The sequence below is a fragment of the Heterodontus francisci genome, chromosome 5 (genome assembly GCF_036365525.1).
Source record: "Heterodontus francisci isolate sHetFra1 chromosome 5, sHetFra1.hap1, whole genome shotgun sequence".
NCBI classification, from domain to species: Eukaryota; Metazoa; Chordata; class Chondrichthyes; order Heterodontiformes; family Heterodontidae; genus Heterodontus; species Heterodontus francisci.
Window position 1 is genome coordinate 68,564,715 of NC_090375.1, and position 19,565 is coordinate 68,584,279.

At 45.2% G+C, this 19,565-nt stretch overlaps 1 protein-coding gene across 1 annotated transcript in view; it reads right to left on the reverse strand.

The window, feature by feature from the left end:
• The window catches only part of cibar1 (CBY1 interacting BAR domain containing 1), a 78,636-nt gene that overhangs the window by 45,311 nt on the left and 13,760 nt on the right, over window positions 1-19,565 (reverse strand). Inside the window, exons 4-6 of the mRNA XM_068030822.1 lie at window positions 11,221-11,322; window positions 1,375-1,380; window positions 242-346 (exon numbers count right to left, since the gene is read on the reverse strand). Of these exons, the coding sequence (XP_067886923.1) occupies window positions 242-346; window positions 1,375-1,380; window positions 11,221-11,322 (213 nt within the window). The remainder of the gene's footprint in view (window positions 1-241; window positions 347-1,374; window positions 1,381-11,220; window positions 11,323-19,565) is intronic.

The window sequence follows — 19,565 nt, forward strand, 5'->3', positions numbered from 1 at the left end:
ACTCCGTGACTTCCACCCCCACCCCCCCGCCTCCAACCCCATCTCAGGGGGCCACATAAAATTCTGGCCGCTATAATTTTTCAGGGCTTTAACCCCCTACACGTACCTGAGTCTGTACCCCCTTGGCAGATAAAACTCCACCCAAATTCTCAAGATTTCCCCTTTAGGACATGATCTAAATCCTCATTGTTTGCGCAGGATGAACAAATGAGGAAGAATCACTTTTATGTTCTACATTTACCTTAATATCCTTAATTTTCTCTTCTTGAAAATCATCAATGGTTTCTTCCAGCTGTCGTGAAATTCGAGTGGTATCCATTGTGACCCTCTGTAGTTCAGACTCGGCCTGTTAGAGAAGAGCAATTCAAAAACTGAAATATTTTAGTACATCAATAACTTGTTTTGGATGATGAATATCACTTGAATAGATTCTAGAATGTAACTTTATGAACAGTAGATGAATAATTGCCTTTGAACACTAACAGCAGACTTAAAATTTAAACTTATATGTACTCAGGTAGTATTAAGACTTAAGTGCTGGATCTTTTGGAAGGGATGAGAAGATGTATTTAAAATAAATACTCTCTTAAGATAGTGCAGGAAATTAATGCCATTCAAATCTTTCCACATTAAGTGCTAAAACAGCAGTCTAATCCTCAGACATTTACTGACGTCATATAAAATTAATCTTAGATGGAGAACACAAAACAAGTTCTTTATAGAAAGCTGGACTTCAGTGAATTAGATCTTTGGCATGATTGCTTTACTAAGTCTGTAAATAATGCATCAGCCCCAATTCTTCAGTCAGCAGATTTTGACCTACTCCACTGGATGTCTGATTCTTTAATGACTGATTTGCACAGTAACTTCTGATCTTTCCATATTGTAAAAAATCAAAAGAGTGAAATGGCAGTACTGAGAATTAGAATATTCTTTTACTGTTTATACCCAATATAAATTTGAAATCCTCGACACAGTTATTACAATGTTTGATCCAAACCTGGTTAACACTTGGTATAGTTTATCTATATCTTACACCGGGCATTTTTATGATTTCTTGGAAAGGAATTTCTGAGTTATGTACTGCAAAATGATGGACTGAGACCAGTCACTTAGGACTCTTACACCTCACATCTTCACTCTGGCCTTGAATCAAACCTTGGACCTGTAGGTGAAAGGACAGTGTTCTAATTCACTGTAATGTTTGATTCCTCATTTCTTTACAAATTGGATTTCATTCTTCATGTGAGGATTCACGTTCAATTTTGCTGGTGACCACATAATGTTGCGATTTCATAAATTTTAAAAGGCTATAATTTGCCTACATTACACTTGATATTCGACAGGAATTGAGGTTGATATTCAGTCACAAACCTGTGTCTGTTTGATTGTCAAGGAACTAATTTTTCTCTAAGTTCTTATCAATAGTATTTCAAGATATCAACACCAGAATTCTCCTCTTTGGAACAGAGTTTCAGTGGAGCAGGACTTCCAACCCCAGCTCTCCCCACCTGCCCCATTTTCCTGGGTCAAGATAACTTCATATGCATGATGTGTTTCCGTTGGGTTTCCTACTTCCAAGAGAAGAGCTGCCACAACAAAGAGCACAAAATCCTGAAAGTGCTGCAGCTAGAAAGCCATTTCAAAATGAAGTGAGATGGCAAGGAACCTGAAAGGGACAGAGGTACACCAAAGATTGCTTCAAGACTCCCACCGAAAGTTTTGGCCTAGACCAAGACCTTCAGCAGGCAGCCCTAGCCTTGATTTGGAGAGGGAAGTTAAGGATGGGCAACAAATGCTGGCCTTGCCAGAGGCGCCCACATCCCATGAACAAATAAAAAAAGGGTTGACAACACAACCAATAGGTGGCGCTGTACTGGCACATGCACAAATGCTGCCTCATCAACTGAAATGTCACTATCTGCAATGTGTCACGCAGCTGCCAATAATAAAAATAGTGCTGCTCAATTTGACACACAAAACAACATTAACCTGCACCACCCACCCCCAACAGTACCCCACTCCCTCCTGCGATCGTTGCCTCAATCGCCGCTTCTCTTCCCCATACCCTTCCACAATTACCGTCTCTCTTCCCCACTCTCTCCCGTGATCGCCACATCGCCGCATTCAGTTTTCTGCTCACTCCCGCTCCAACCTGCCGCTCCCGACAGCTCACCGCTCTCTTCCTGCCTCACCGCTCCCCTCTCACTGCTTCCCCCAGCACGGCTCGCACCTCGCTCCAGGCAGCAAGGTGAGGCGCAAGTGGTGGGAAGGAATGGCGAGCAGTCGGGAGTGGCGGGATGGAGCAGCACGCAGCAGGGAGCGGGGGGGGGTGGAGTGGCAAACAGTCGGGAGCGGCGGGATGGAGCGGCAAGCAGTCGGGAGGGGCGGGATGGAGCAGTGAGCAGTCGGGATCGGCAGGATGGAGCGGTGAGCAGTCTGGAGCAGCCGGATGGCGCAGCGAGCAGTCTGGAGCAGCGGGATGGAGCGATGAGCAGTCTGGAGCGGCGGGATGGAGCGGCAAGCAATCTGGAACGGCGGGATGGAGCAGCAAGCAGTCGGGAGCAGCCTGATGGAACGGCGAGCAGTCTGGAACAACGGGATGGAGCAGCAAGAAGACGGGAGGGAGCGACGATCGCAGGAGTGAGCGGGAAACTGAATGCGGCGATTGAGGTGGCAATCGCAAGAGGGAGTGGGGAAGAGGAGTGGTGATTGAGGCAACGATTGTGGGAGGGAGCAGGGAAGAAAAGTGGCAATCTGGGAGGGAGCGGGGTACTGTTGTTGGGGGATGGAGGCAGCGATCGCTGCCACTGAGGGTGAGGCAAAACTAGGATGTCATTATGTCTGACGTTGTTACTTGGTGACATCGCCGCTAGCATGTGTGGATTCATACCGGCAAACAGGAAAATGTTCGGCCACTGCTCTGCGCATGCTTTGCATTGTCTGGAGAGTCTCTGTAAAGAGGATAGGAGGCTAGTACATGGCCCAGTTATAATTCTGGTGAATCCATGCTGCATCTCCTCCAAGACCAAAAATAAATCAACAATTTACATTTATATAGTGCCTTTAAATTACTAAAACATACCAAAACGCTTCACAGGAGCATTATCAAATAAAATTTGATACCAAGCCACATAAAGAGATATTAGGACAGATGATCATAAGCTTAGTCTGAGGTAGGTTTAAGGTCCGTCTTAACGGAGGAAAGGGAGGTAGAGAGGCAGAGCGATTTAGGAAGGGAACTGCAGAGTTGAAGGCACGGCTGCCAACAGTGCAGAGATTAAAATCGGTTAAGCTCAAGAGACCAGAATTGGAGGTACACAGATATCTCAGACAATTGTAGGGTTGGAGGAGGTTACAGAGATAGGGAGGGGTGAGGCCAGGAAGGGAATTGAAAACGAATGAGAATTTTAAAGTCGAGGCAATACTCAACCAGGTGCTAATCTAAGTCAGCAAGATATGGAACGTAGAAGCTCGGATGCGCACAAGTCTATGATGGGTGGAAGGTGGGAGGCCGGCCAGGAGTGGGTGTAATAGTCAAGTTTAGAGGTAACTAAGGCATGGATGAAGATTTCATCAGCTGATAAGCTGAGACACGGCACAATTGCGTAGAGGTGAAAGTAGACATTCTTAGATGAAGCAGATATGCGGTTGGAATCTCATCTCGTGATCAAATATAACACCATGGTTGTGAGCAGTCGGTTCAACCTCAGACAGTTGCCCGCGTGCAAGAAGGAGTCAGTGAATAGGGAATAGAAATTGTGACAGGGTCCAAAGACGTCGCTTTGGTCCTCCCATTATTTAGTTGAAGGAAATTTCTGCTCATCCAGTACTTGATGTCAGACAAGCAGTCTGACAATTTAGAGTCAGTGGAGAGGTCAAGAGAGATGATGGTGAGATAGAGATGACAGTGAGGTAGAGCTGGGTGTCATCAGTGTATACGTGGAACCTGACGTTTTGAGACGATGCAGCACGTAGATGAGAAATAGAAGGCGGCAAGAGATAGATCATTCAGGGACTCCAGAGATACAGTGTGGGAGTGGGAAGAGAAGTTATTGCAGGTCACTCTCTGGCTACGACTGGACAGATAAGAATGGAATCAGGCGAGTGCAATCCCACGCAATGGACAATGGAGGAGAGGCGCTGGAGAAAGATAATGTGGTGAATCATCTCAAAGGCTGCAGACAGGATGAGAAGGACAAGGATGGATAGTTCACCTCGGTCACAGTCACATAGGATGCCATTTGTAGCTTTGTGAAGAGATGTTTCAGTTCTGGGCAGAGCCCTCACTGGGGAGATTCAAACATGGAGTTCCATGAAAGATGGGCATGTATTAGAGAGGCGACAGCATCTTCAAGGACTTGAGAGGAAATATCCTACCTGAGGTGTGGTGCCCAGAACTGAATGTAGTACTTCAGATGAGTTCTATCTAGAGTTTTACACAACTGAAGTATAACTTCCAAACCTTTGTATTCCATCTCCATTAAAAGAAAGCTTTTAGTGACCTCTGTATATGAACCTCCAAAGTCTTTCTGCTCCTCCTCCGTTCCTAATTTCTTACCATTTAGAAAATAATCTGATCTACCTTTCTTAAATCCCAAGTGGATGACCTCACATTTCCCGACATTAAACATCTGCCAGTTTAACCCATTCAGTTAATTTATTGATGTTCCTTTGTAACTTTCTGCTCCCATCTACACTTAGTGTGCCATCTAAGTTAGTGTTGTCAGCAAACATGGATATACAGCTCTCTATCTAAATCATTAATAAATATAGTGAAAAGCTGAGGCGCCGAGTACAGATCCCTGGGATGCAGCATTATTCACATCCTGCCAAATGGGGAACATACCCATTATCCCTACTCTGTTTTCTGCCTTCAAACCAATTCCCTAATGACATCAAAGCAAAAAATGCTGGAAATACTCAGCAGGTCAGGCAGCATCAGTGGAGGGAAAGGGCAGAATTTTGAATTAACCCACCCACTGGCAGCAGGTCAGCGACTCGATTATGAGAGAAGTGAGCATTGTCACTTTTCCATGATTGTTTAACTCAGCCAGGGCATTAGCATCCCACTTCCAGGTTTCCTGACCAAACACAGAGTGCGGGCGTGATGACGACCAGCACCTGTCAATGGAAGGATTTCTATTTAAAGGGACCCCAGCAGGGGTCAAAATGGCTGCATTCTAGATTGATTCCTGAGGCTTCAGCAAGCACAAGATGGAAGCACAATGTGGAAAGACTGCACCCTGCCCCCGTCCAGTTCTGTGGCTCTTCCCTGGATGTCCTGCTGTGGTCTGTGAGGGCCTGCAGCAAAGTACTGTTTCCTGCAGACAGGAGGAAGAGGCCAGCTTCTCAGACCACACAGGCATGGTTGGAAGTGCAGATGCAGTCAACAATAGGAGTGTGGTCCTTCAAACCTGGATTCAGTCCCACAAGAGATTCAAAGATCTGTTGAGGGCAAGAAAGGTGAGTGGCGTCCCAAATCCCCACCCTCTGACTCCCCAGCATTCTCCTGCACAGCACCCCTCAGAATAACAGCTCCACTCATTCCTATCTCTCCAGGCATGTTCTCACATCCCCATCTGAACAGCGAACATTGACACTTATTGACATCACCCACCCATCCTTTACAGTAACCCTCCACAAATGTTGTCATTCCATCTTCTCCACACAATCCATTTCTCACACTCTCCTTGCAGGACAGAGCACAGAACTCCACAGAGAGACAGAGAACCGGAGTGATCCTCCAGTGATAGCCACAATGACTGCTGCGGAGGAGGCCTTGAAGATCAGCAGGGTGACAGAGTGCATGGCCATTGGTGAAGGTGAAATGAGGGTCTCCCAGATACCTGGTGACAGAACTAGAAGGCACACTGCCACTTGGCACATAACAATCATGAATGTGTTTTGCTATCACCACTAACTGAAAGGCGGGCATCTGCACAATTTCAACTTCTTACCCCTTCTCTAGGCTGGATTTATTTGATCTTGTCAGCACCCTGACATCAGGACCATTTCAGGGTCCCAACCCCACTGGAGGTTGAAGTGCACCTAATGTCAGTATTTTATAGGAGGTGACCAATTAGTGTGTCACCTCTGTGGTATCCGTCCAATTATGACGGCAGGCACAAAGAGGAGGCAAGAGATAGAAGTAGCGGGTCCCATTTAAAGGGCACCTATCTGGATTCAAAGTGCAAGTAGCCAGAGAGAATTAAATCTGAGGGAACAGGCTTTCAGAGCAGCAACATGGCAGTCTGTCATGATAAAGCAGACCCAAGGTTCACCTTCCTGGAGGCCATGACAGAGGCTATCCGAGCCAGGAAGAAAATTTTGTTTCTGGAGAGCGGCAGGAGGAGGACGCCTGCCAAGCAAAGAAAGGTGGCATAGCTGGAGGTCACCAGCCGTAGCATGGTTAGCAGGACTTGGGTCCAGTGCAGGATAGGTTTCAACGGCCTGCATTCTGGCAAGGTTAATGTGAAGCAAAGCCAAGCTGTCAGCCGTGAGTATCTTACAGGGACAGCAACCCTCTGAAGAGGAGAGCCTCAAAGCAAGCAGTGATTAGGTACACCAAAGAGATTATTGCCTATTGCCATCACCCGGGGGAAGAGAGCAAAGCAATGTAAGCTTTGGAGGATGGTAACGTATGCCTTGGACAAATACAATGACTGGACTATCACTTCTGATAGCAAATTGTGATGGGCAAATGGGAAGGTTAAGTGTATCTGATCTCTCTGTCCTCACATTGCAGGAGAAATTAGCACAAAATTCCCATGAGAGGAGTTGTTTAGGGGGTGAAGTGGCCAACCTGGCAATATTGACACTCACGGAGGAGGAGTCCCTTGACATTGAAAGGGTAGTCACAGTGCAGGCAGTGGGTGACAGCAAGATTGGTGTGCAGCAGAGACAGGGTGATTGCTTATTGAATGCTCCATGGATGTGCTTCAGATCAGCTTCCAACTCTGTGAAGTCGTTTCCAGTAGATTCTACTTGAAGTGGTGAAAGATGTCTGCTAAAGCATCTGTTGAAACAAAGGAGATCAAGCAGCAGCCGACTATGGAGGCCATGCCTACCTAAGAGGATGACACACTCTGAAGAACTACCTTCACAGGAGTCAAGCGCACCCTCCACCAGCACACTAGCTTGCACCTCATTGGGGCCTTCGGCAGCTTTAGAATGGCACAAGGTGAGCGTCACAGCACATGTGAGCAGAAGCAGGTAATGGAGGCAGAGGCCACTGTGGGCATTCCCCTTTGGAGGAAGGAGGGCAGCTCCAGCTATGCTTATCAGCTGGAGATGCTGAGTCTCAGGGTCCATAGACAAAATGGGTGCTAGTGGAGCAACCACGGGAGATGTGTGGACATCAGACAAGAGTTTCCTGAGGCAGTGCGATCCCTTGTGATGAAAATGGAGGAGTCCATTCATGTCATGAACACCGCAATGTCGTAAACATATGAGTGCATGAGCTCCTCCATTGAAAAGAGTGGCCACCCTTATGGAGAGTCACATGCAACCGTCCACTGAATGGATGCAGGAGCAACGGATTGGCATGAACAGATTGTATGATGCATTCTGTAGCAATAACTGTTCCGCTTGTCACAGAACTGTTTTTCTTTCTCCTGTTTAAAACAGTGTACCTTTAAGACTCTGTCTGATAACAGTGTACCTGTAAGACAGAGTGAGAAGATTCTTTGAGAACAGTGCCACAGCAGGCCTGTTCCCTAGGCAACAGCAGGAGACGTGCTGTACTGTTTCAATTTTGACTGTGTGTAGGGACTGTCTGAAATCAGTTTTGAGAGAGTCCAGCGAAGCATGCTGAAGGAAGAAGCAGTCTATTTCAATTAGCAGAAAACTATATTGAGTTACAGGCTGTGTTTGCCTAACTAGAGAGAAAAACCCTGGAAAAAGATCATTTGTATTACTGAAGGGAGTAAAATCCTTTTCACTTCAAAACTCTAAGAATTCTCTGCCTCAAGAGTGACTCTCTGTCATCTATTTGTGTTCGCTGGAATTTTCAGTAAAGTTTCTACTGAGAGACTGCGGTTTTAAAATCCGAGTGGACCCATTGCTATACTCCTTGTTTATGGAACTGTGTGACGCCAGCTGCAAATGAAGTGCTTTGAACACCTACTCATCAAGTAAAGACTGTTCATCAAATCCGCCTGGCGACTTTTGAGTGGCCTCTGATTATTTTTTACACTAGGATACCTCACTCATCAGGCATGTAACCCACAAAGACTTACAACCCAGTTATTTATTTATTCTTAAAAAACAGATAATTTTAAAAACATCATTTTTTTTTAAAACAGGTTAAACGTTAGTTTTTGAATGTATGTGTGTGAGGATGGGGGTTAGGTTAAATAAGAAGTTATAAGGTCTTTAGACATAAATTTATTTTAATGATGTTAAGATTTAGTTTATTAATAGTTAATTTGTTATTGTCTAAAGATACCTGGTTTGGTGTATTTTTTTATTTTGGGGATTAATAAAGTGCTTAATTTGGCTGTTTTCTGGTTGGGTAGGAAAATTTTAATAATATGCTGCGACCTGTGGAGTGTTGGGACTGAACTGACAGTGCATTGCGCCTGCCTAGGTCGTAACATGTTGCATTGATGGCGCAAGGAGGCATGCATGCCCAATCAGGTATTCTCACATACCTGCCAAATGCAGACATGCAGATGAGCCATGAAACGGCTGAGGCAGGAAGGACTAAGGTAGATGGCGCCACCACCCAAAGGACCCCATCTTCTGAAGCCCTCCCCTCCGCCCCTCTGACTGAAACACATGATAAGCCTCACGACTCCAAACTGAGATTGTCCCTGCCCAAATGCAGCTGGCACAGCCTGTCATGATGCCATCAGATGCATAGCGTCCCCGAGGAAGGGTGCCACGGCCAGCTCAGCCACCAGGACACCCTCTCAAGCAGCCCACCTTCACATCTGCTGCAGCCACAGGGGGACACCGCATAGGAGCTCTCACAAGAGGGCAGAGAAGCAGCATTATCATCACAAAGGGATTCACGTGGGTGCACAGAAACAGAGATAGAAACATAGAAAATAGGAGTAGGCCATTCGGCCCTTCAAGCCTGCTCTGCCATTCATTATGATCATGGCTGATCATCCAACTCAGTAGCCTATTCCCGCTTTCGCCCCATACCCTTTGATCCCTTTAGACCCAAGACCTAACTCCTTCTTGAAAACATTCAATGTTTTGGCCTCAACTGCTTTCTGTGGTAGCGAATTCCACAGGCTCACCACTCTCTGGGTGAAGAAATTTCTCCTCATCTCAATCCTGAAAGGTTTACCCCATATCCTTAGACTATGACCCCTGGTTCTAGACTCTCCTACCATCTGGACCATCCTTCCTGCATCTACCCTGTCAAGTCCTGTTAGAACTTTATAGGTTCTATGGGATCCCCCCTCACTCTTCTGAACTCCAGTGAATATAATCCTAACAACTCAATCTCTCCTCATACGTCAGTCCCACCATCCCAGGAATCAGCCTGGTAAACCTTTGCTGCACTCCGTCTATAGCAGATAAGGAGACCAAAACTGCACACAGTATTCCAAGTGTGACCTCACCAAGGCCCTGTGTAATTGCAGCAAGACATCCCTGCTCCTGTACCCGAATCCTCTTGCTATGAAGGCCAACATACCATTTTCCTTTTTTATCGTAAGCACCTGCATGCTTACCTTCAGTGACTGGTGTACGCGAACATCCAGATCTCGCTGCATATTCCCCTCTCTCAGTTTATAGCCGTTCAGATAATAATCTGCCTTCCTGTTTTTGCTACCGAAGTGGATAACCTCACATTTATCCACATTATACTGCATCTGCCATGCATTAGCCCACTCACTCAACTTGTCCAAATCACCCTGAAGCCTCTCTGCATCCTCCTCACAACTCACCCTCCCACCCAGTTTTGTGTCATCCGCAAAACTTTTGTTAAATCTATGCACTTTAATGTGAGTAAACTGGCTGTGTTTAAAAAGTTGCATTTATCATGTTGTTTGTTGTGGGGGATAAAGACATTGTCATTAGGTCCTGACTGTGTGAGAGGTCTGGGGGTGCCATGTGCTCTCGCAGAATACTCGCTGCATCATGAGTGAAAAACTCCATGAGAAGTGGATCTGTCCTTGTTTTCTGGAGATGGGCTGCTACAGCAGTCCGATTTAGAGTCTTCCATTGGAGGTTCTGCTCCAGGAGAAGCCTTCCTGGATCAGGGCACCCCAGGCTTCCCTACCATCAAGGTCAGTGTGTCGCCACATGAGCCCAAGCTCTAGTTTGCTTTGATGCTCCTCCGGTTGAGCCTCCTTGAGATCCTCATCCTCTGATGAGGAGACACGTTCTTTGCCATTGACCTCCTCCGGTTCCACTCCTCTCTAGATGGCTATGTTTTGCAGAGCCAGCAGATATAACAATGCAGAAAACCCTTGAGTGGGCGTACAGCAGGGCGCTGCCCCACCCCCATCGGTCAAGGCACCACAATCGCAAGGTGCTCCTGCTGTGCAGCCACCTCATCTGCTGGACAAAGTGCTGACACAGCATGGGTCCAGTGCACCTCTGGTAAAATCTCAATTCCTAATTAAACTACCTCTCAACTGCCTCCTTAACAAGCATAGTTGCAGGCCCACTGCTGCCAGGTGGGTGACCATCCTCCCCAAGACAACACCTCCAGAAAAAGCACACAGAGGCGGCTTCACGTCGGCCAACTGGCAAGCCTCGCTGCAGCACGAGTTTGCCGGTTCACCTACCTGTGTCAAATTCCAGCCCCTCATATCAGTTCTAATTGATGCCTTTCATCTCCCACAGGTCTTTCAAGCTTGTCACAAGAGCTGGAATGGGAGAGGTCAAGGAATCCTCAGAGGAGGTTGCGCACTCTGAGGAAGCATTGTCACACAACTCATGTGTACTCCAAACCAGCACAGATACACACACCTCTCGGGGGGTGGGGTGAACGTCCAAGGGAGATAGCTACGGCGTCACATGGTGAAGCGCTTATCACAAGTGAGTAGGAGCAGAGGTTCGTGACAGAGTCAGCAGTGGAGAGGCCTGAAAGAGGGAAAGCTCTGCTCAGCTGGACGTAGATGCTGAGCCTATACCATAACAGTCCAAATCATAAAGGTTTCTGAAATTATCCAGCAGGCCATATTCACCCTGCTCTTACAGTGAAATGGTGTTCCATACAGGCACATATATACAACTACTGTATATTAAGGATACAACAATCTGTCGGTCAGAAGGATTCCTCTGGCGAATTTTCTCCACGTGGGCAATTTGCTTTGATTCACGTTTTATAGCACATGAAGCAACCTTGACGTCTTCCTGTGAAACAGATTTTAAAAATATCAAACAAGTTGACAATAGTAATAAATTCGGTAAAACAAATATGAATTTTGAGGAGTTATACCTAGCATCAAATCAGTTGTTTGACTCCAAATATCAGGTTCAAAATTAAAGTTGTACCGTATATCTACAAACAGTTTCTAAAAAAAAACCTCCATTTTTCTTTCTTTTACACATTGATGGATGCCAGAGGCCAGTCTGTAAATAGCCTGTACAAACAGTTTCCTGTATTACAAAAACACATCAATCTGCATTTACCCTTAACATAGAAAAGAATCTAAGTGGGGGTGTAAGGGAAAAAACAGGGCACACAGCCAAATGAGATATTTAAGCCAAAAGCTTGTCCAAAGGTTTAAGAAAGGTCTTAAAGGAAGAAGAGAAGTATAGGTTTTGGCAAGGAAATTCCAGACTGTGAGGCATATGCAGCTAAAGGCAAGGCTGTTAATGATGGGGCAAAGGTACGCAGAGAAGAGAGAGACTATTTATAATTAGTGGTGGAACGATGTGACCAAATGGAAGCATTCAAAGTGCTACTTGCACCTGTCTAGCACACATCCTCCGATACTCTTCCGAACCTGCATTTAAAAAGGTATAATCGTAGGGAAATTTACAGTTGACCACAAATAAGGACGAACATTGCTAAAAATGCAGTACAGTTTTAAGTGGCTGCCAGGAAGGTTCCAAGAAACATCCATGATTTCCTTTGTTGAACAAGCCTAAAACAGTGCACAGAGAGTTGCTAAGATATACAGTTCTAATAGTAACATACGTAACTTGAGGGGAGAACAGAAAGTGCTGGAAATACTCAGCAGGTCTGGCAACATGCTGCCAGACCTGCTGAGTATTTCTGGCACTTTCTGTTCTCATTTCAGAGTTCCAGCATCCACAGTTTTTGCTCTTGTAACTTGAGGGGATTAGGCCTCTCTTGAAAGGCCTATTTAATACAAGCACTGTTCAGGCCTCCAGATCACATTATTCAAAATAATAATTTTTCGACCTTTAAATGAAGCTTATTCACAATCTACGCGCAGGCTCACATTATTCAAAATACCTCCACATTGGATTGTTGACATCAGATCTCACTGCCTATTAATATGTAGGTTCAGTACCTGAAGCATTGGGGGCACCCCCAGGCATTTCCAATCACATGGTCACATCCATTACTAACCTGCTTTGTGAAAACCTGAACAATCGTGTCATAAGATTAAATGTTCACAAATCTAACAGTATATTGAAAGTGTGGAAATGGATGGTTAACTATGTAATGTTAGAGCTCCATCTAGCAGCAGAATCAAATAATGCAATAATGACATTTACATGAGCATAAGTATCAAGCATGAGAACTACGGAAGCCACTCATTCCTCAGCTTTCTACAAGAAGAAAGTGGAAAACCAAAATTATTCGTATAATCCATGAAATCGTAATGAAAGCTAAAGTCAAATTGATCTACAAAGTGAATATACTTTACTGATGATGGGGAAAGATTTCAATTGAGAATGTTGCTGCAATATTTGACCAGCCCAGATAAACCATTTTTGAATGTTTTCAAATCAAATGCTCCCTTTTTTGAGAGATTAGCATACAGGGATAGGCACCAAAATGTTGCACCACAGACATTTGGTAAAATTATTGACTCAGCCACAGATATGGGGGAAATTAATCAGTATATAAAGTGTATAGCCAGCCTAATGCTATCAAAACACAGTCCAATGCTACCAGGCATTGTTTTTGTTTGCACAAGTAGTCAATGTCTGCCCGCACACTTGATGTAGCAATGCGGAGAATTCGGATAAATGTCCATCTGTCAGGAGTGATCGTGATCTCCCTCTCCCCCCCTCTCTGTGTCCATCTCCCTCTCCTCTCTTTGTGTCCATCCCCCTCCCATCTTTGTCCGTCCATCTCCCTCCTCTCTGTAATAAAAGCAAAATACTGCGGATGCTGGAAATCTGAAATAAAAACAAGAAATGCTGAAACCACTCAGCAGGTTTGGCAGCATCTGTGGAAAGAGAAGCAGAGTTAACGTTTCGGGTCAGTGACCCTTCTTCGGAACGAGCAAATATTAGAAATGTCAAAGGTTATAAGCAAGTGAGCCGGGGGTGGGGCAAGAGATAACAAAGGAGAAGGTGTAGATTGGACAAGGCCACATAGCTGACCAAGAGGTCATGAGCAAAGGCAAACAATATGTTAATGGTGTGTTGAAAGACAAAGCATTAGTACAGATAGCGTGTTAACGAACTGAGGATTGAACAGCAGCAAGTACAAACATGAAAAAAAACAGTGGGTAAACAAACTGAACAACCTACAATGAAATGAAATTAACAAAAGAAACAAAATTTGTAAAAAAATGTAAAAAAGAAAAAATAACTAAATAAAAGTAAAATGTGGGGCCCGTCATGCTCTGGAATTATTGAACTCAATGTTCAGTCCGGCAGGCTGTAGTGTGCCTAATCGGAAAATGAGATGCTGTTCCTCGAGCTTGCGTTGATGTTCAGTGGAACACTGCAGCAAGCCCAGGATAGAGATGTGAGCATGAGAGCAGGGGGGAGTGTTGAAATGGCAAGCAACCGGAAGCTCAGGGTCCTGCTTGCGGACTGAGCGGAGGTGTTCCGCAAAGCGGTCACCCAGTCTACGTTTGGTCTCCCCAGTGTAGAGGAGACCACATTGTGAGCAGCGAATACAGTATACTACATTGAAAGAAGTACAAGTAAATCGCTGCTTCACCTGAAAGGAGTGTTTGGGGCCTGGGATAGTGAGGAGAGAGGAGGTAAATGGGCAGGTATTACATCTCCTGCGATTACAGGGGAAGGTGCCATGGGACGGGGACGAGGTGGTGGGGGTACTGGAGGAGTGGACCAGGGTGTCGCGGAGGGAACGATCCCTTCGGAATGCTGACAGGGGAAGGGAGGGGAAGATACGTTTCGTAGTGGAACACATGCTTACCACTTTCAGAGCTAGGGAATTGGCTTGACTTCAGCATCTCCCATTGTTTTTTTGGAATACCAACAATTTGCCTGGATATGCCCAGATTTCCATACTGCAAACATATCAGGTGTGCTCCATACTCTTTTATCATCTGGGTTCCTTCTTTTAAAAGTTGGAGACTGATCTGGTTTTCCTTCCCTCCCCTCCTTTTCTCTCACGCACATTTCTGCTTCATGTGCATCCCTGCTATCTCTCCTTAGCTTTTAAGAGTTACTAGACCCACGTTTATTCTGAGTTAAGGATTTATGTATTAACTTATAATCGTAGGCCATTTTTGCTGCTTCTCTTATGCTGGTAACTCTTTGTTCTTCAATGTGGGTTCTTATATTAACTGGGATGCTATTTTTAAATTCTTCCAGCAAAATCACACCTCTCAAAGTTTCATATGAGAGTTCTAGCTTGAGAGATCATATCCAGCAATCGGAAGCCATATTTACTTCTTTCAAATCCAATATAAGTCTGTGCAGGTCTTTTCCTAGTGTGTCTGAAGTTTTGTCGATAGGCCTCAGATACTAACTCATACGTATATAGAATTGCAGTTTTAGTTTGTTTATAGTCAGAGGAAAACTCTTCTGATAACAGAGAAAAAGCTTAATGAGCTCTCCTCACGAATTTGCCTTGTAAGAGGAAAGTCCAAAATTATTTTGGCCATTTTAGCCTGGTAGCTATTTTCTCAAATGAAATAAAATATGACTCAACCTTCTCCTCATTAAATTTTGGCACTAGTCTTGAGTGCCTCAGTAATCAAAGTTTTGTTCTGAATTGGGGATGCTTGAGTGGCTGGTGGCATTTTCATTTTGGGTTTGCAGCCTTGCTAACTCAAACTGTTTTACATCTCTTTCCTCTTTCTCCCTCTGAAACTCCCTTTCTTTTCTTTCCTTTTGAAGCTGAAACTCCCTTTCTTCCTTTTCCTTCTGAAACTATATCTCCTCTCTTTTCAACTGCAACTGTATTTCTTCCCTTTTCAAAGGCAACTGCATTCTAGCTAGAATTATTTTTTCAGACTCTGATTCGATGCTTTCTTCTTATGGTTCAGGTGTAAGTTTAAAATGGTTAGCTAGACTCTTCATCAGGTCAGGAGACTACGCCTCCCAACAGAGGCAAGATATGAGAGACTTTTAGCTTAAAAGGTAGCTCTCAGGAGAGAGAGAACACCAGGACAAAACATCACCAAAGCCTGTCTAGATGGGAGCTGGGAGAGAATCCTTCATGCCAAAACTAAGGTGCCCTGCTGTGAGTTCTACACTTCAACTTGTGTAGCTTAGAACTGGAAGTGATCCCCTGTCTTCAGACTGAAATTTCAACCAAAAGAGAAATCTAATAACAACCCAGCTTGCAACTTTAAAGAAGAAGTTTACCTCCAAGCAGATTCAACAGGTTACCGTGAACCCCTTAACTCATTTCCTCCCTATTTATCTCTTCTTGTGTGTATGTGCCTGTGAGTGAATGCGTGAGTGGATGCGGTTGCAGCCATTTCGGGAGTGAATATTTGCTCAACAAGTAGTTAATCTTCTGTTTTAAACCTACAAGAAAACCTATCACTGCCTGCTTATTTGACAAATAAAAGACAAAGGGGATATAACCCTAGTAACAAAAACATTTGCTGCGATCAGTTGGGAGTTGAACAGCGGGGACCACCAATACCCCTCACCACATGGCCGTAACACTAGATTTATTCATGAATAATGAGCCAGACTTACTTAGTAATATAACAGTAAGGGAATATTAATATAACAGTGACCATAATGCGATCAAATTTATTGCTCGTTTTAAAAACACTTCACACAGTTACTAAGATTCTAGATTTTGGTAAGGCGAACTTTAATAGGATGACAGCAAGCTGTTCAAAACTGTTACTGGGTAAAATTACAAATGAACAGTGGGAGCTACTCAAAAATAATTTTACTTTAATACAGGACCAAATATACCACTAAGGGACAAGTGCTCTACTTAGCAAATAAAACAGCCATGGTTGTTAAAAAATTGATAACATAAAACTAAAGGAAAGCACATACAAAAGTACAAAGGATAGTGCAGATCCAGGGAACTGGGAGAGAAACAATGAACAGCAAAGGAAGATGAAAAGATAGTAGAAACTGTCGTTTATATGGACTTCCAGAAGGCATTCAGTAAGGTTTCACATAAGGAATGGTTAACTAAAATTAAAGCTCATAGGACTGAATATGAATTATTGACCTGGTTAGGTGGTAGAAGACAAAGGGCTGGATTTTACCTTAGGCGGACAGGAATTCACCACCGATGTAAAAGTCGGTGGCGAACCCGCTTCCACCTAGCCCGGGGATCCGTCCCGCATTTTACGGGTCCCTGGCTTTAACTGTCTCGAGGCGGGACTTCCACCCGTTTGAGGGAGGAAGTCCCGCCTCATTTGTGCTGCCGGCCAATCAGCGGGCCGGCAGCTCTTAGTCCCAGCAGTGCCACCGAAAGCGGTGGCCACTGCTGGGATTGCAGCCCAGACGACGCCATGAAGCCAGCAGACCACCCTTCCCTGGTGAGGCTGCAGTGGTCGTTTAGGGAGAGGGGCGGGCGTCTTGGGTCCCAGGGGTGGGTTGGGAGGCGGGAGCGGTTCTCAATTGGGCACCCTGTGCCCGACTGCCATGGCACCCACCGGCACGCGGAAAGGCCAGCAGTTATTGTTGGGCGGCCTTTCACATCCCCAGCACACCTGCTTGCCACGGGTAAAATACCATGGAGGTGGGCGAGGACCCTTAAGTGGCTGTTAAGTGGCCACTTAAGGGCCTTGATTGGCCTTGGGCGGGCAGGCTGTTCCCCTCCGCCCAACCGCCATAAAGTTAACCGGAGGTGTAAGCGGGGCGGGTAGGCCTCCCAGAGTCTCCTGCTCAATTTTATGCCGCCCCCACGTCACCATCCGACCCGCTGGGGCGGCGTAAAATTCAACCCAAAGAGTAGAGATAGTTGGTATATATTCGAATTGAGAGGAAGTGATTTAACGTGCAACGGTAACATAATGGTAATGTTACAGGACTAGTAAGCCAGAGGCCTGGACTAATGCTTCAGAGATATGAGTTCACCCCACCATAGCAGCTGGAGGAATTAAAATTCAATTAATTAATTAAATCTGGAATAAAAATATTCAGTCATGATGATCATGAAACTACTGGATTGTAATAAAAACCCATCTGATTCACCAATGTCCTTCAGGAAAGGAAATCTGCTATCTTTACCTGGTCTGGGCTACATGTGACTCCAGACCCATCGTAATGTGGGTGAGTGTCAACTTTTGCTTTATTCATTCATAGGATGCGTGCATCACTGGCTATGCCAGCATTTATTGCCCATCCCTAATTGCCCTTGAGAAAGTGGTGGTGAGCTGCCTTCTTGAACTGCTGCAGTCCATGTGAGGTAGGTACATCCACAGTGCTGTTAGGAAGGGAGTTCTAGGATTTTGACCCAGCGACAGTGAAGGAACGGCGATATAGTTTCAAGTCAGGATGGTGTGTGACTTGGACGGGAGCTTGCAGGTGGTGATGTTCCCATGCAACTGCTGCCCTTGTCCTTCTAGGTGGTAGAGGTCGCGGGTTTGGAAGATGCTGTCTAACGAGCCTTGGTGCGTTGCTGCAGTGCATCTTGTAGATGGTACACGCTGCTGCCACTGTGCGTCGGATGGTGGAGGGAGTGAATGTTTGTGGATGGTGTGCCAATCAAGAGGGCTTCTTTGTTCTGGATGATGTCGAGCTTCATGAGTGTTGCTGGAGCTGCACCCATCAAAGCAAGTGGAGAGTATTCCATCACACTCCTGACTTGTGCCTGTAGATGGTGGACAGGCTTTGGGGAGTCAGGAGGTGAGTTACTCGCCGCAGGATTCCTAGCCTCTGACCTGCTCTTTGTAGCCACGGTATTTATATGGCTACTCCAGTTCAGTTTCTGGTCAATGGTAGCCCCTAGGATGTTGATAGTGGGGGATTCAGCGATGGTAATGCCATTGAATGTCAAGGGGAGATGGTGAGATTCTCTCTTGTTGGAGATGGTCATTGCCTGGCACTTGTGTGGCGCAAATATTACTTGCCACTTATCAGCCCAAGCCTGGATATTGTCCAAGTCTTGCTGCATTTCTACACGGACTGCTTCAGTATTTGAGGAGTCGCAAATGGTGCTGAACATTGTGCAATCATTAGCGAACATCCCCACTTCTGACCTTATGATTGAAGGAAAGTCATTGATGAAGCAGCTGAAGGTGGTTGGGCCTAGGACACTACCCTGATGAACTCCTGCAGTGATGTCCTGGAGCTCAGATGATTGACTCCAACAACCACAACCATTTTCCTTTGCGCTAGGTATGACTCCAACCAGCAGAGTTTTCCCCCTGATTCCCATTGACTCCAGTTTTGCTAGGGCTCCTTGATATCATACTTGGTCAAATGCTGCCTTGATGTCAAGGGCAATCACTCTCACCTCACCTCTTGAGTTCAGCTCTTTTGTCCATGTTTGAACCAAGGCTGTAATGAGGTCAGGAGCTGAGTGGCTACCCACTGAAATTGCAATAGCACCACAGAAAAATAAATAGAATAAAACTGGGCAGACCACCAGGCATCAACCTAGGCACCAGAAATGACAAAGGCACACCTTGCCCAGTTGACCATGCAAAGTCCATCTCACTAACATCTGGGGATTTGTGCCAAAACTGGGAGAGTTGAGAGCTTTCCCACAGACAAGTCAAGTAACAGCCTGATGTAGTCTCTACAGGTCAAAGACGAAAAGAGAGTTACCGTCTAAACATTAGACCAAGGTAATTTGTAGCCCCTGTACTAATTAATATGAAGTTAAAAAAGTACAAACGCGAGTAGATTTTAATGGTGCGCATCGATTTTAGTATTTGCACGTGAATACCAAGTGACCATGGTAATTGCAAAAAATGTGTCGGTGAGTTTTTACATTATTAGAAAGTGGAAAGTGATTCTCTGGCTGTACAAATCACCACTATACTTAGAATCATTTTTGTTTGTGGAATCCTGTAAGCATGCACTTCAAATAGCCAAATCCCCTTCAGCAAGTGTTGGATCCTGTTATTTGTGATCTGAGATGCAGTGGAACAAACTGACTTTTTTTTTAAGATTGTAGAAGTCTGCCCAATTAAAGCTTTGTTAAAGCTTGGCAGTTAACTGTCAGTCACCATAAACTGGTGTATTCTCCATGGCAACGCCTCTATCAGTCAGAGTCCACTTGCCAACCAATCAGCGCTCTCTTCTCATACAGTATAAAT